General features: G+C 40.5%; 1 protein-coding gene across 8 annotated transcripts in view; it reads left to right on the top strand.

Annotated features, from left to right (window-relative positions):
• TNIK (TRAF2 and NCK interacting kinase) overlaps positions 1–16,180 on the top strand; it is a 549,276-nt gene that overhangs the window by 381,410 nt on the left and 151,686 nt on the right. For all 8 annotated transcript variants that reach the window (XM_006861839.1, XM_006861838.1, XM_006861835.1 and 5 more), the window contains exons 8-9: positions 4,572–4,626; positions 6,407–6,485. In XM_006861839.1, the coding sequence (XP_006861901.1) occupies positions 4,572–4,626; positions 6,407–6,485 (134 nt within the window). The remainder of the gene's footprint in view (positions 1–4,571; positions 4,627–6,406; positions 6,486–16,180) is intronic.

The following is a 16,180-nucleotide window of genomic DNA, read 5'->3' as shown; positions in this document are numbered from 1 at the left end:
TTGTTGTTGTTGTTGTTAAGTGCCATCGAGTTGGTTCCAACTCATAGCAACACAGTATGTTGTTCTTAAGTGCCATTGAGTAGATTCCGACCCATAGCGACCCTGTATAGGGCTTCCAAGGAACAGCTGGTGAGCTTGAACCACCAATCTTGCAGTTCAAACAACTTTGCAGTCTGATGCATTAGCCCAGAGCGCCACACTAGAACTCCTGTACAGTACAGAGACACTCAATTCCTAGGGATTCTGGGACAATGGTGGTAGTACTAAGGAGACCTGGCGACACTAGAGTCTCATCAGCATAGCATAGGAACCTTTTATACCAGTCAGCCATTTGCTGCTTCCTCCAGCTGTGTTTTCTTTATAATACCTCCTGCATAGTGAGTGAGTCATTGTTTCTGTCATGTTCCCAAATGAGTGTCTGTTTCAGTCAACTATCAAACCCCAGGCACAAGGGAGCTATGTTTTCATCTTCACCAGTGACTGCTTCTTAGCCAACCTGTAATAAGTGGGCTGGTCCTTCCCCATTAGCTCCAGAAGTGGCCTTCAGGAAAACTCATCATTGGCTGGACTATGCAGACCTGGAGTGCATTTTATTTTGTATTTCAATTAAAAACCTTTGAGTGCACCTTGAATTATATAGCAAAGGGAAACGACAAGAGTTGCCTTCTTTTAAGCTGTGTTAAATGCAGAGATAATCCTGTGGCACTGTAGGATAAGCACTGGACTGCTAACTGCAAGACTGGTGTTTCAAATCTACCAGCCACTCCTTGGAAACCCTCTCCAGGATCACTATGAGTCAGAACTGCTTTGATAGCACACAGCAACAACAACAAATACGTAGAGAAGTGATTTGGACACAGAAGGTGGTGCTGTTATAAAGATGCATTATTATCCTTATTTGAACAGAGCCCCTATAATATTTATGGGAACACTTAGAGGGCTCACAAATGCAAGAATCTCCTTTAGTCCGAGTGTGGGGTTAACAGGTGCCCCAGCTACCTGCTTTAAAGTGGATTGTACTTATGGGCCTCTACCTGGGTGTAACATACAGAGCATTTAGAAAGGTCTTTCTTGGGAATGGCTCAGCATGGATTCTATCATTCTCTTTCAGTTATGTCTCCTGTTCATGTGACCTTTGCATTTGCTTGAAGGGAATAGCCAGGAAATTTCACTTTGATCACTCTAATCTTAGTGAGGTTACAAGTCAGGGTGTGAAGTAATGTAGAGAATCCATGGGCGTCTAAAATGGAAGCATGCTGAGAGTTTTATCCAGATAGCATGCCACTCAACCAAATTTGGCATTCCTACCAGTCTCCTGGGAAGATGCAAGCAACTTCTTACCTGGCTTTCCTCCTCTCTTGATTTTCCACCTCCAGAGCACTAATTGTAGTCCCTGGGTGGTGTAAGCAGTTAGTATACTTAGCTTCTAACAAAAAGGTTGCAGGTTTGAGTCTGCCTAGAGGTGGCACTGGTGTGGCACTGTGGGTTAATGTGCCAGACTGCAAAGCCATTTGAACTGCAAGGTTGGCAGTTCAAGCTTACCAGTCACTCATCGGAAACCCTATACAGGGTTGCTATGGGTCAGAACCAACTCCATGGCACTTAACAACAACAACAACAACAGAGGTGCCTTAGAGGGAAGACCTGGTGATCTGCTTCCAAACAGTCAGTCACTGAAAACCCTATAGAGTACAGTTCTACTCTGACTTACATGGGATCTCCAGGAACTGAGTTGACGCCACAGCAACTGGATTTTATGCAATACTTATTGTTGTTGAATGTTGTTGAGTTGGTTCCGACTCATAGTGACCCTGTAGAGATGATTAAAGTGTGGGTTTGCTATGAGTCAGAATTGACTCAACAACCCTCTTTTACAAGTACTACTAATAAACACACAATGTGGGGGAGGCATATTGTTAGAGAGAAGACAATTTTAAAAGTCATTCTGACCATAAGAACGTATATCAAGGTTTACAGATTATCTCACATATTAATCAGCTTACATGCAGGAGAAAGATGAGGCTTTCTGCTCCTGTAAAGATTTACAGCCTCGGAAACCCTGTGCAGGGTCGCTATGGGTCGGAACCGACTCGACAGCACTTAACAACAACAATCAGCTTACATGATAGAAGATATTTGTATACAAATTCAACAAATATACTGAACATCTAGCACTGTGCTCAGTTCTATTCCAGGTGAGCACCATAAAAAGAAAAATCTCTGTCCTCATTTTGTTGTTAGATGCTGTATGTTGTTGTTGTTGTTATGTGCTGTGGAGTTGGTTCCGACCCATAGCAACCCTGCACAGGGTTTCCGAGGCTGTAAATCTTTACGGGAGCAGAAAGCCTCATCTTTCTCCCGCAGAGCGGCTGGTAGTTTCAAACTGCTGACTTTGCAGTTTGCAGTCCGATTTGTAACCACTACGCTACCAGAGCTCCTTAGATGCTGTATAATTGGTTCCGATTCATAGTGATCTTATGTGCAACAGAACACTGATGTACAAATTGCTGCCTCGTCGGGTACCATCCTCTCAATTGTTATGTTTGAGCCCAGTGTTGCAGCCACTGTATCAGTTCATCTTGTTTGACCTCTACTTTACTTTACCAAGCACGATGTGCTCCTGCAGAGACTAGACCCTCTTGAAAACATTTTTCCAAAGTATGTAAGACAAAATCTTGCCATCCTCACTTTTAAGAAATATTCTGTCTGCAATTCGAAACTACCAGCTGTTCCACAGGAGAAAGATGAGGCTTTCTGCTCCCATAAAGATTTACAGCCTCGGAAACTCTGTACAGGGTCGCTATGAGTCGGAACCAACTCCGTGGCACATAACAACAACAACAACAAGGTCTTGTAAGACAGATTTGTTTGTTCTTCTGGTAGTTCATGGTATTTCAGTATACTTTACCAACATCATAAGTCAAAGGCAGCACTTCTTCATTCTTTCTAATTTGTGGCCCAGTTTTTGCATGCATGTTGTTGATATTATGTGCCATCGAGTCAATTCCGACTCATAGTGACCCTGTATAGGGTTTCGGAGGAGCAACTGCTGGATTCAAACTGCTGGCCTTATGGTTTGCAGTCCAGTGCTGATCCTACAGCATCACATCAGAGGCAATTAAAAATACTATGGTTTAAATCAAGCATATGCTAGTCCTCAAAGTGACACTTTTGCTTTTTAGCACATTAAAGAGTGTGCTAAAAAAATTTTTGCAGCAGATTTGCCCAATGAAATACATTGATTTCTTGACAGCTGCTTCCATAGGTATTGATTGTAGATCCAAGAAAAATGAAATCTTTCAAATTTTCAATGTATTTTCTGTTTATCATATTGCTTATAGTCCAGTTGTGAGGATTTTTGTATTGTTTATTAGGTTCAATAACATTAAATTGTTTTTGTACATTAAAAACAGTTGAATATAAACATACGACTGCCCTATATTTATATTATATAACAACTTTTTATGTTATGTAACAACAATTCCTAACTATTTCCTTTGAAAGTATAGGCATCTGCATGAAGACGGGCACAGGAAAGTCTTATCAACTTTATTCATAGCAACCCAAGCTGGTTAACAATCCAATAGCCATCAACAAGTAAATGGTGACTAATCTATGGTCTATCCAGTGAAATACTACTCAGCAATAAAAAGGATTGAGGTACTGATAAATGCTACAATTTGGATAGACTGAAAAACATTAGGCGAAGTGAAAGATACCAGACACAAAAGACCATATGTTCTGTGGTTCCATTGGCATACATTTAGAAAAGGCAAACTAATGAATAGTTAACAAAAAATGGATCAGTGGTTGCCTAGGAACAGGGGAGGGTATGAAAACAGGAAAAGGCTAGAAAGAAGGATTACCAGTAGTCAAGTGGGATCTTTTGGGGCTGATGGATATGTTTACGATCTTAATTGTGGTGATATTTTAAAGGGTATACAGATATGCCAAACCTTACCAAATTACATACTTTGAAATACGTGGTGTTTATTATATGACAATCATACTTTAATAAAGCTCTTTAAAAAAACTTCTTTTTTTTTTTTTTTTGCTATTTCTAAATGTCATCAAGTTAGTTCCAACTCATAGTGACCTTGTATAGGGTTTCCAAAGCTGCACATTTTTACAGGAGCAGAATGCCTCATCTTTCTCCCAAAGAGCAGCTGGTGGATTTGAATTGTTAATATTGTAGTTAACAGTCCAGTGCTTCTCCTACAGTGCTAACAGCACCCAAAAAACTACTAAGACTGCAGTAATTTCATGTGATCCAATTAATTAGATAAACTTCAGTGCAGAGATTTACCCAGTGAAAGCGTTAACTACAAATTTTAATTAATTAAAAATACCATATATTCTCTTTTCAAACGTTTATTGAAAGTCACCATGTGCCAGGCACCATAAGAGGTATTGTCAGTGAAAAGTGAAGTAGGCAATTCCTGCTTTGTCACTTAGTGGAGAATCAGGCTTGTCAACCAACAACTTGAATAGCTTTCCCTCAGGCAAGTTTATCCAAGTTGTTCTTTGTTGATGGAATTTATGCATGTATCTGTGCCTTCCTTCTTTTTCAGAGTGACTTGTGGTCTCTGGGAATCACCGCCATTGAGATGGCAGAAGGTGCTCCCCGTAAGTATAGTCCCCTTCCTCCAGGGTGCAGTCTGTTGCTGTTCAGCTTGGCAGGTCCTCCAGGTTCCTGGCTTTACTTCTGCTACACTGAGCCCTGCGTGGACTCTGGCTGGCATACTTAGAAAGCAGAGTCACCTTAAATCAACCAGGAATCCATTCATTTCAGAGTGGTGTGAGGATCTTCTTTTTCTGAGGGGAAAAAAAGAAAGCAAATTTGGAGGAGTCTTATTTGTTTACAGATTTGATGTATAATTATCTTCTTGAGTTCCTCTTTTCCTAACCTAAAGCCAGGACCAACCCACAAAGAAGATCACTCCAATTTAGGAAAATCCAAATCCCAATGATCAGTGCCTGGGTTATGTGAACCCTTGTACTTCATTGCAGTCACTCATATGACGATCCTGGTGTTTGGGTTTTTAGATTTCCCTGCTGATACTTGAGGCAGAATGGTCAGGGCTCTGGCAAGATTGAGCACATTTTCCATTCCTTGTAGATCTGGAGGAGCAGCACTGCAGCGTGTCTCTTGCCTGCTGTGGCTCTGAGCACATGCTTCACACGTTTCTAGTACAGGAAAGCATGACCCCCAAAGTCACTTCCTAGGAGCCAATCCAGGCACTGGCAGAGAGTAGCCGTGATACTAAGCAGACCCTGGGACACAAGGGATGCCTTTGTAGGTGACTTTGACCCAGGAAATCCTCCTAAGGCTTCATTAAGGTTCAGGACCATCTCAAGTGCTTCCAACAGCCCTCTCTCCCTTTCTCCCCCACGCAGAGTTAGACTTGCATCACAATCTAACAGCTCTTCCAGCCTTCCTTGGTCCCCTCCTTTCCGGCACAAATTGTCCCTAGTAAAATCCATGCATGTTTAATCCCACCTTGGAGGCTGTTTCTCAGAGGACCCGGACTATAGCAGGACCCTATTTTGCATGAGAGGTCACACATGCATGACCCTTTCCCCTCAGGAATAGCAATGTTGTGTTATTTCTCTGTGACTTGACATGAATGACTTGACAGAATTCATCTGTAGCATGGTCGATTTCAGTGTTTGTTAATGAGACTTCTCTCAGCCCCAATGCTAATAGGCATTTGTGAATCATATACTACTTGAGAAATAACATACTATCGTTTTAAACCTATGTTACCATTTTTGATGAGTGATAGACTAGGCTAAAATCAAACTTCTACCCACAGACTCCATTGCCTTTTAGGGACACTGTATTCTTAATGTGCTTTAGACTGTTAAAATCTTCATAGCAACATTGGGTTTGGATGAGCCTTCATTTTATAAGAAATAGATCATGGCTTATCATATAAACAAAGGGGCTTCCAAAAGTTCCTGGAAAAATGGAATTAAGACATAATGGAACTTTTCCACAAATGTTTTGAATACCCCTCTCTTCTTTTATTTATGGCTTAAGTTTTGATTAATGGCAATATCTTCACCATTTCCACTATAAATGCCATCCTGAATCTCAGATTGTTATTTACAACAAGGATAACTATTTGTTGATCTTTTAAGTTAGTGCTCTTAAATATCAAATGAAAGTATATTCACTAGAGTTAACAGTGTTTATGTGGAACATGTTACAATTTATGAGACTCCTGTAATTAGACATTGACTTTTTTAAATGGGCGCCAGATGGAAGAATACTGATGTTCTGATTCCTATACCCGGGTTACCTATGGTAGGACTTGGGGAAATATCTCAGCAGCAGCATCTGCATAGCCAGGGTGGGTTTGGCCTCCTAACCCCAGCTGGCCTCTGTTTTGCTCTCTTCCAGCTCTCTGTGACATGCACCCCATGAGAGCCCTCTTCCTTATCCCCCGGAATCCAGCACCTCGCCTGAAGTCTAAGAAATGGTGAGTCTAGTCTTTAGTTTCTTGCAACCCGATGACTGGAGTTTCTCTGATGCTCCTTCTGATAAACTCAAGTCTTTAGGTCGCTCACAGGGTTACACTAATAGAGACTAAAAGACTTATGGATGACTTTCTGTATGGTGTCATTCACTTTAAAGTACACCTTAAGTACCTATGATTTTCTCGGAAAATCTTTATCTTCGCACTTACAAGGTAAGGAGCTATAGTGAAGATGGGTCATGTCACTGTTGTTGTTAAGTGCCATCGAGTCGGTTCTGACTCATAGTGACCCTGTGTAGGGTTTCTGATGAGCATCTGGTGGGTTTGAACCACCGACCTTGTGATTCAAACTGACGCTGCTGTCCAGTAGTTATTCTACAGTTCTACACTAGGACTCCAAAGATGGGTCATAGAGCCCAAGTAATAACATGGACACTTTAATATGTGATAGGGCTTCAAAAATGGAATTTGAAGATAATGGAATTTGTCCATAATTTGTCTTTGAAGCCCCGTCATATAACCTCCATTGAAATCTTTTGTGGCATCACAGAACTTCTTACCAGAGAAGTTGGATTTGCTGACTTCTCTTCCTTAAGACATTAATTTACTGAGTGAGGTATACACACATGCAAAGGTGTACCACACACACACACCTAGTAACACTCAAGATGGTGCCAGTTACTATGTTGATGAACATATCCAATTTTGTTTTCACTAAAGTTTTCTTTTTATGTCAAGTGATACAGGGCTTTTATTTTTGGCAGTGATATAGCATTTCCTTTTAATAAACATATTCATGTAAAACAAAGGCTTAATTAAAAGAAAATTACTAAAGAAATACTTGCATGAGTGGCATGAGAATATGGCAAAAATTGTGTTGGAAGTATATGATTGACCAAAATTTGGGAAACAAGGTTGGGCCCAATGTTGGACTTTTTTTGTACATGTATTTATATGAGGCTCTGTGTATATTTTGATTATATAACAAATATCCATTGCTTCTCTTTTTCCTCCCTATGAAAATTATGCATCTTTCCTGAACCTCTAGGCACCCTTGCACCACTTGTGACCTCCTCTCCATTCCTAGACACAGATTCTAGACAGTCAGGCCTTGAAGGGACAAGACCCTTTTGTCTTTTATACAGTTTTATGGTTGCTCCCTTGACTGTGGTTCCCACCTATGCAGAGGTTAACCTCTCAACATACACAAAATCTTCATTAATTCGAGTCACCTAGAAGGAGCTCTGGTGCGTAGTGGTTACAAATCTGGCTGCTAATCTCATGGTCAGCAGTTTGAAACTACCAGCTGTACCATGGGAGAACGATGAGGCTTTCTGCTCCTGTAAAGATTTACAGCCTCAGAAACCCTGTACAGGGTCACTATGAGTTGGAACCGACTCCATGGCACATAGTAACAACTACAACAAGTGTAGTCCTGCTGTGGCACTGTGGGTTAACGTGCTGGACTGCAAGGTCAGTTTGAACCACAAGGTCAGCAGTTCAAGCTCACCAGCTGCTCCTTAAAAGCCCTTTACAGGGTCGCTATGGGTCAAAATCAATTCAACAGCACTTAACAACAACAACAACAAAGTGTAGTCTTGGTGTGGCATTGTAGGATAAGCACTGGACTCTTAACCATGAGGTGGTTCAAACCCCCTAGCTGCTCCTTGGAAACCCTATGGGTCGCTGTGAGTTGGAACCAACTGGATGGTACTTAACAACATCTAGTAACGACATAGGGTCACTGATAGTTCAGTAGTAGAATTTTTGCTTTCCATGTGGGAGGCCTGGTTGGATTCCCAGTCAATATACCTCATCCACAGCTACTGCTTTCTGCCATGGAGATTTGCTTGTTTCTATGAGTCAGAACCAACTCGATGCATCTACCAGCAACAAATAATGGTACTAAATTAGGAGCGTGGTTTGACTCTGTATGATAAGCACTAGACTGAAAACCACAAGGTAAGCAGTTCAAGTCCACCAGGCACTCCATGGGAGAAAGATGGGACTTTCTGCTCCTGCAAAGATTTACAGCCTCAGAAACCACCGACTTGATGGTACTTAACAACAACAATAACAATGGTACTGAACAGGTTTCAGCAGAACTTCCAGACTTAAGGCAGACTAGGAAGAAAGGTCTGGAAATCTACTTCCAAAATATCAGCCAATGAAAACTCACTAGATCACAACAGCCCAGTCCTGAATTAATCATAGGGATGGTACAGGACCAGGCATTATTTCATTCTATTGTGCTTGTGGTCACTGTGACCCGGGTGCCAACTTGGTGGCTGATACAGCAACAACAACAGTAATGACACAGGAACACTGATGAAACAAGAGAAAGACATCTGCACAGAGGGAGGGAAAGAGATGGCCAGAAAAGACATGCCAACCTAGGAATTGCCAGGTCTGTGAGGGGAGAGAGTGAGAGTTGCTATTGGTAACAAGGAGTAGAAGCATTCCTTACTGCACCTTCTCTCTCCAGAGGGTCACTGTAAGACTGGAGATTCATCTCTCCCCAGCAACAGCCTCCCATTGGGTGTCGGGCCAGCATGTGATCCATAGACTCTGCTGCTTTCCTTCTCCCTGGAACATTCTCCCTGGGAAAGGGAGGAGTACAGCCCGGACACCACAAAGCCCTTTGCTAGGTGTCTGCTGCTCCTTGTGCCAGGTCTGCCACTGGGATCTGCTGTACACAATAGGCTTTATTTACCCTGATCCCTGCCAGCCTTGTTCTTCTCTCTGTTCTCTGCTGCTGGCCAGATGCTTCCATCTTTTCCACAGAGGACAAACTGGCCATCTAGTTTGTTTACGGTGTGTCCATATGCAGTTGAAATAATATTTGTTTAAATTGTCAACATTTAAAAATCTGGTGATTGAACATTACATTTAGATTTCTGGCTTTGTTTGAAAAGGTGTAGTAATGCTGACCCTGCTGAGTAGTTTGTGTGTGTCCTTTAAATGGGCCGGACATTGTCCAGCTGCCTCAACTCAGCAGCCAGATGTCACTTGTTCCTCACACTTGCTTGCGTCATCTTAACCCTGCATCATTTTAATCCTGTATGACCCATCTCACAGGAAGGTGAGTAAAGAGCCCCTGCACTCCAGAAAGATCATTTCGGCACTAGCGTTCTGTGAGAAATGTAGACTGGAGAAAACACAGGCTCTTTTCTGTGTCAAACTTTGACAATAAGAAGTTAATTAGATAATAACAGAGGATGCTACGAAGTCCAGATACATCGTGAAGGCCAGGCCATTTTCATCTCATCCCATACCCTTCCCTAATGTGGGAGTAAAATTCACTCAGGAGAGCTCAGTCCCATACTATCAGACATGGAAAGGAGGAAACAAAGTACTCTTTGTTTTGACTACTTGAGAAAGCAAAGTGCTATTTGTTTTCAGCAAGCAAGATTGCATCATCTGTATATCTCAGATTGTTAGTCTTCCTCCAATCCTGATGCTGCATACTTCTTCATATGGTCCCGACTCTTGGATTATTTGTTCAGTATACAGATTGAACCACCACTCACATGTCAGTTTGTTGTACTGTGGTGACTTGCATGTCCCTGTGATGCTGGAAGCTATGCCACCAGTATTTTAAATACCAGCAGGGTCACCCATGTTGGACAGTTCTTAGCTAAGCTTCTAGATTAAGACAAACTAGGAAGAAGGAGAGGCGGACTACTTCTGAGCATTTAGCCACTGAAAACCTTATGAATAGCATTGGAACACTGTCAGATAGTACCAGAGTATTGAATAATGAAGCATGAAGGATAGCACAAGAATATTGTCAAATACAGTACTGGAAGATGAGACCCTCAAGTTAGAAGGCACTCAAAATACAACTGGCAAAGGGCTATCTCCTCAAAGTAGAGTTAACCGTGATGACATGAATGGAGTAAAAACAGAGACTTCATTTACTGATAGGGTACAGCTCAAAATGAGGAAAAATAGCTGTAAATATTCATTATTAATCAGAACAAGGAAAATGCAAAATATGAATCTAGAAATTGAAAGTTGTCAAAAATGAAATGGAACACAGAAAGATTGATAACCTAGGCAAAATAGGTAGGTACTGGCCATTTTGACCAACATATGGTTTACTATGCCACAAATGACAACTTGAAGATGAATGGACTCACATTAATCATCAAAAAGAACATTTCAAGATCTATCTTGAAGTGCAACACTGTCTGTGATAAGATAATATCCATATGCCTACAAGGAAAACTAGTTAATACCACTGTTATTCAAATTTATGCGTCTACCACTAAACCCAGTGATGATGAAATTGAAGAATTCTAAGAACCTCTTCAGTCTGAAATTGAACAAGATGTGTTAATAATTACTGGTGATTGGAATGCAAAGGTTGGAAACAAAGAGGAAGGATCAGTAGTTGCAAAATATAGCCTTGGTGATAGAAAATATGCTGGAAATTACATGATGGACTTTTGCAGGACCAACGACTTATTTGTTGCAAATACCTTTAAGTTGTTATTTGTGGCATAAACAACATAAAAGATAAATATACATGTAGACATCACCAGATAGAGTACACAGAAGTCAAATTGACTACATCTATGGAAAGAGATGGTGAGGAAGCTCCACATCATCAGACAAAGCAAGGCTAGGGGCAGTCTGTGCAACAGACTATCAATTGCTCATATGCAAGATCAAGCTGAAGCAGAAGAAAAATAAAAGAAGCCAAAATTTGACCTTGAACATATTGCACCTGAATTTAGAGATCATCTCAAGAACAGATTGGAGGCATTAGACACTGACGACTGAAGACCAGAAAAGTTGTGGGATGATACCACAAACATGATACAGGAAGAAAGCAAAAGGTCATGTAGAAAACAAGAAAGAAGGAAAAGACCAAAATGGATGTCAGAAGAAACTCTGAAGCATGCTCTTGAGCATAAAGAACCTAGAGTAACTAGGAAAAGAAAACCTAGAGCAACTAGAAAAAAGAGCTGAACAAAAAATTTCAATGGCGAGTTTGAGAAGGCAAGGTCAAGTATTATAATGAATGTATAAAGACCTGGATTTAGAAGAGGAAAAACAAACTCAGCATGTTTCAAGCTGAAAGGACTTAAGAAAAATTCAAACCCCAACTTACAATATTAAAGGATTCTATGTGCAAAATATTGAATGAAGCAGAAAGCATCAAACGAAGATGGAAGGAATACACAGTCACTTCACCAAAAATAAATGGATGATGTTCATCCATCTCAAAAGGTAGCATATGTGTTTTCAGTTTGGGCAGCAGCAGAGACAGCCAGGTAGGAAAGGCTCCATGGGGGAGGGATGTAAAACCCAGAGAAGCTGCACGGAACACCACCAGAGCTCTGGATCTAACATAAGGTCCAGGGCATCAGTTTCCTGGCACACACAAGTGGAAAAATCAACAGTATAAAGGAAAATACTGTGAGTTAGGAATCGCTCCAGACAGGAGTCCCTCTGCAGCCACCTCAACCTAGCAGCATTCAGAGGGCGGAGCTACAGCCAGACCAGCACAGGGAACCTGAGCTAAAAGCAGTGCAGTGACATTTGCAAAAGGAGGTGCAGGGGACTCTACACATTTTTCCCTTCTCTTCCCTGCCATGCCTTCTTTGCCCAGCCCGGACGCCTTTAGGCAGGTGGGTGCACGCCCCCCCCCCCCCCAAAAAAAAAAAAAAAAAAAGTCCAGTGCTCACTCCACAGTTTTCTCACAGCATGGAGAGAAAGAGCTTGGCCGCTATTTATGACGTCAGCCTGTGGGTCCCAGCCCTAAAGTTAACTTGTGCAGGACTCTTTACTCTGGCCTATCCAGCAAGAAAAAACCTGGTCTGGCCTGACAGACAAACCATATGAACAATCTGTGAAACCCTAACATAAAAAGATGCAACTATCTTGAGAATTATGCTGTACACACGCAGATACCTGACTGACCTTTAGAGACAAAAATAGTAGACAATCTTTCTCCCATTATCTTCTCAGTATCTATTTGTGTACCTCTACAGTGGTGAATAGAGGAGGAGCCTGAGTGAGCAGATACCCCCATCCACTGCAGCAGGCTCCTACAGTGCACACACACTGCCTGGGTAGCAAGGCAACTGGCCAGTTGGCCACAGTTTTATTTTGTTTCAAAGTGGTGGTTTTTGTCTCTGCTTTTATGTTGCTTCTGTTTTTGGTCCTTTTGATGACACATTTTTCGTGGGGTGGGAGTTTTTTCTCCATACATTACCCAAGAAGAGACAGCAATTGTGGCCATGTAGCCAAGCTACAAGCTTAACCCATAATATTCCACCATTGAGAAAAGAGCCATTAACAGCTACTAAGTATTACATGCAAAAAGGGAAGCCTATTTCCTGATCATATCCGCCAGGAGACATCCAATAAGCTTAATAACTCAACAACAAAAATCCATTTAAGCATTAAAAAACCCACATAACTACTGGAAATGACAAAGAAAAGATACGAAACACAACAAACGATCTCAAAACATGTCCAAAACCAGAAAAAAGAGACAAATGAGCTAGAGACAAAAGCTCCCCAGAAGAGGAAGAGCAGGTTTTGGATTTGCTTGAGAAGGAATTCAGAAGAATAATATGGAAACAAATTCAAATGCTCCAAAAAGGGATGGAGGAAAACAAGGAAGAAGTCAGGAAAGTACTACAAGAGCAACCAAACAAGATCAATACAGCATTGGAAACAATTCAAAGCCTGCAAAAAGAGGTCCAGATGATTAATAATAAAATATCAGAAATGGACAATACGCTGAAGGGGGAAAGGAGCAGAATAGAAGAGATGGAAGCCAGAACTAGAGAGCTGGAAGACAAATTTCTCAATACCGCTAAGATAGAAGAGCAAGTTGAAAAAGGATAAAAAAAAATCTGAAGTGTCTAAGGTTCATGCTGGATAACATAAAGAGGAGCAACTTAAAAATAATAGCATTCTGAAACAGGAAGAATCAGAGAAGTCCATAGAGGAGATAATTGAAGAGCTTCTGGAAGAAAATTTCCCTAATATCTTGAAAGATGAGAAGATAAACATTCAAGAAGCCAAACGTACCCCAGGAAGGATAGACCCCAAAAGAAAGTCACCAAGACATATAATAATCAAGCTCTCCAAAATCAAAGACAAGGAAAGAATCCTAAATGCATCCAGGGAGAAGAGAAGTGTCACTTACAAAGGCAAACAAATCAGATTAAGCTCTGATTTCTAATCAGAAATCATGCAGGCAAGAAGGCAATGGGGAGACATACACAAAACCCTAAAAGAAAAAGCTGCCAACCAAGAATCGCCTATCCAGCAAAACTATCAATCAAATACAATGGTGCAATCAAAACATTCCAGGATAAACAGAATCTAAGATATTTTGTCAAAACCAATCCAGCACTTCAAGACATCCTAAAGGGAGTTATTTGATCTGAAAACCAACAAGAACAGATAACAACCAGAGATTGACAGGTGTGGCAACACCACCTGGAACTCAGTCGACAGATAGCAGAGTTCAGAACAGTATAAAACTACAACAACAAATTCAAAGGAACTGGGAGGTCAACCGAAGATCAAAATAATATCAATGTCAAAGAAGGGATAAATGTAGGAACAGAGATCCAGGTGGTGAGGATGTCAGGTAGATTACAAGATACAATTGTTGTTGTTATGTGCCGTGGAGTCGGTTCCGACTCATAGTGACCCTGTACAGGGTTTCTGAGGCTGTCAATCTTTATAGGAGCAGAAAGCCTCATCTTTCTCCCGCGAAACAGCTGGTAGTTTCGAACTGCTGACCTTGCAATTCACAGCCCGATTCCTAACCCCTATTCTCCTAAATGGAGAGAAAAGTTAATAGAATGTAAGGTAACCCCAAAGAAAGTTAATACTTCACAACTTACCATGAAAATGAACTTCCAAGCAAAACAAGTGAACACAAAATCTAAGAAGAAACCGACAAGAAATAGCACAAAAACCACAAACTCAGCACAAGAGGGCATACAGAAAAAAGGAACAAACAGCACTACCAAAATGGTAATATAATGGCAGCAATTAATTCATACATATCAATAATTACTTTGAATGTCAATGGATTGAATGCACCAGTGAAGAGACAGAGAGTGGAAGATTGTATAAGAAAACAAGACCCTTCAATATACTGCCTTCAAGAGACATACCTTACACACAAAAGACAAAAACAGACTAAAGGGAAAGGATAGAAAAAAATATACCAAGCTTACTGCAACAATAAACAAGCAGGAGTGGCAATTCTAATCTCTGATAAAGTAAACTTTATGACAAAAACCAGCATAAGAAATAAAGAAGGACACTACCTCGTGATCAAAGAGTCAATTGAGCAAGGTGACATAACCATAATAAATATCTACACTCCCAGTGAAAAAGCACCAAGATATATGAAGGAAAGCTTACTAGAATTGAAGAAAGAAATACATAAATCTATAATTATAGTGGGAGATTTTAACACGCCACTTTCAAAAAGGGACAGAACAACCAGAAAGAAACTCGACAAAGTTACAGAGGAACTAAACAGCATAATCAACCAACTTGACCTCATAGATGTGTACAGAGCATTCAACCCAACAACAGCACAATATACTTTCTTAGCCAGTTCACATGGAACATTCTCCAGAATTGACTATGTGTTAGGTCACAAAGCAAGCCTCCATAAATTAACAAACATCAAAATACTGCAGAGCATCTTTTCAGACCACAGTGCTATAAAACTGGAAATCAACAAGAAGACTAAGGAAATAAAGTCAAATATATGGAAACTGAACAACACACTGCTGAAAAGTGACTGGGTAAAGGCAGAAATTAAATGTGAATTCATAAAATTCTTAGAAACAAATGAGAATGAAAATAGAACATACCAAAATCTTTGGGACACAGCGAAAGTGGTTCTGAGAGGACAATCTATTGTGATAAATGTGCACATCCAAAAAGAAGAAAGAACCAAAATTTGCACGCTAACACAGCATCTCCAACAATTAGAAACAGACCATCAGAGGGAACCTACAGCCACCAAGAGAAAAGAAATAATAAAGGGAAGAGCAGAAATAAATGAGATGGAAAACAGAAAAACTATAGAAAGAATCAACAGGACAAGAAGCTGGTTCTTTGAAAGGATTAACGAAATTGACAGATCATAGGTAAACCTAATCAAAGAAAAGAGGGAGAAGACACAAATAACTCACATTAGAAACCACAAGGGCGATGTCACAATGGAACCCAACAAAATCAAAAGGATAATAACAGAATACTATGAAGAGTTGTACTCCAACAAATTAGAAAACTTAGAAGAGATGGATGCATTTTTAGAAAAACTCAATCTACGAAAACTTACACAGAGTGAAGTAAAAAACTTGAACAGATCCATAACAAAATAAGAAATTGATCAGATCATCAAAAAACTCCCAACCAAATGAAGTCACTGGTGAGTTCTACCAAACATTCAGGGAAGAGCTGTCACCAATTCTACTCAAATTATATAGAATATAGAAGAAGAAAGAAAACTTCCTAATACTTTTTATGAAGCAAGCATAACCCAAAACCAGGTAAGGACATCATTAAGAAAGAAAACTAAAGACCAATATCCCTTATGAGCACAGATGCAAAAATTCTCAACAAAATCCTAGCCAACAGAATCCAGCACCACATCAAAAAAATAATACATCATGACCAAGTGGGTTTCATAAAAG

The sequence above is a fragment of the Chrysochloris asiatica genome, unplaced genomic scaffold, assembly GCF_000296735.1.
Source record: "Chrysochloris asiatica unplaced genomic scaffold, ChrAsi1.0 scaffold00043, whole genome shotgun sequence".
NCBI lineage: Eukaryota > Metazoa > Chordata > Mammalia > Afrosoricida > Chrysochloridae > Chrysochloris > Chrysochloris asiatica.
Note: the sequence above shows the minus strand (reverse complement) of the source record. Positions and strands in the feature narration are given on the sequence as shown.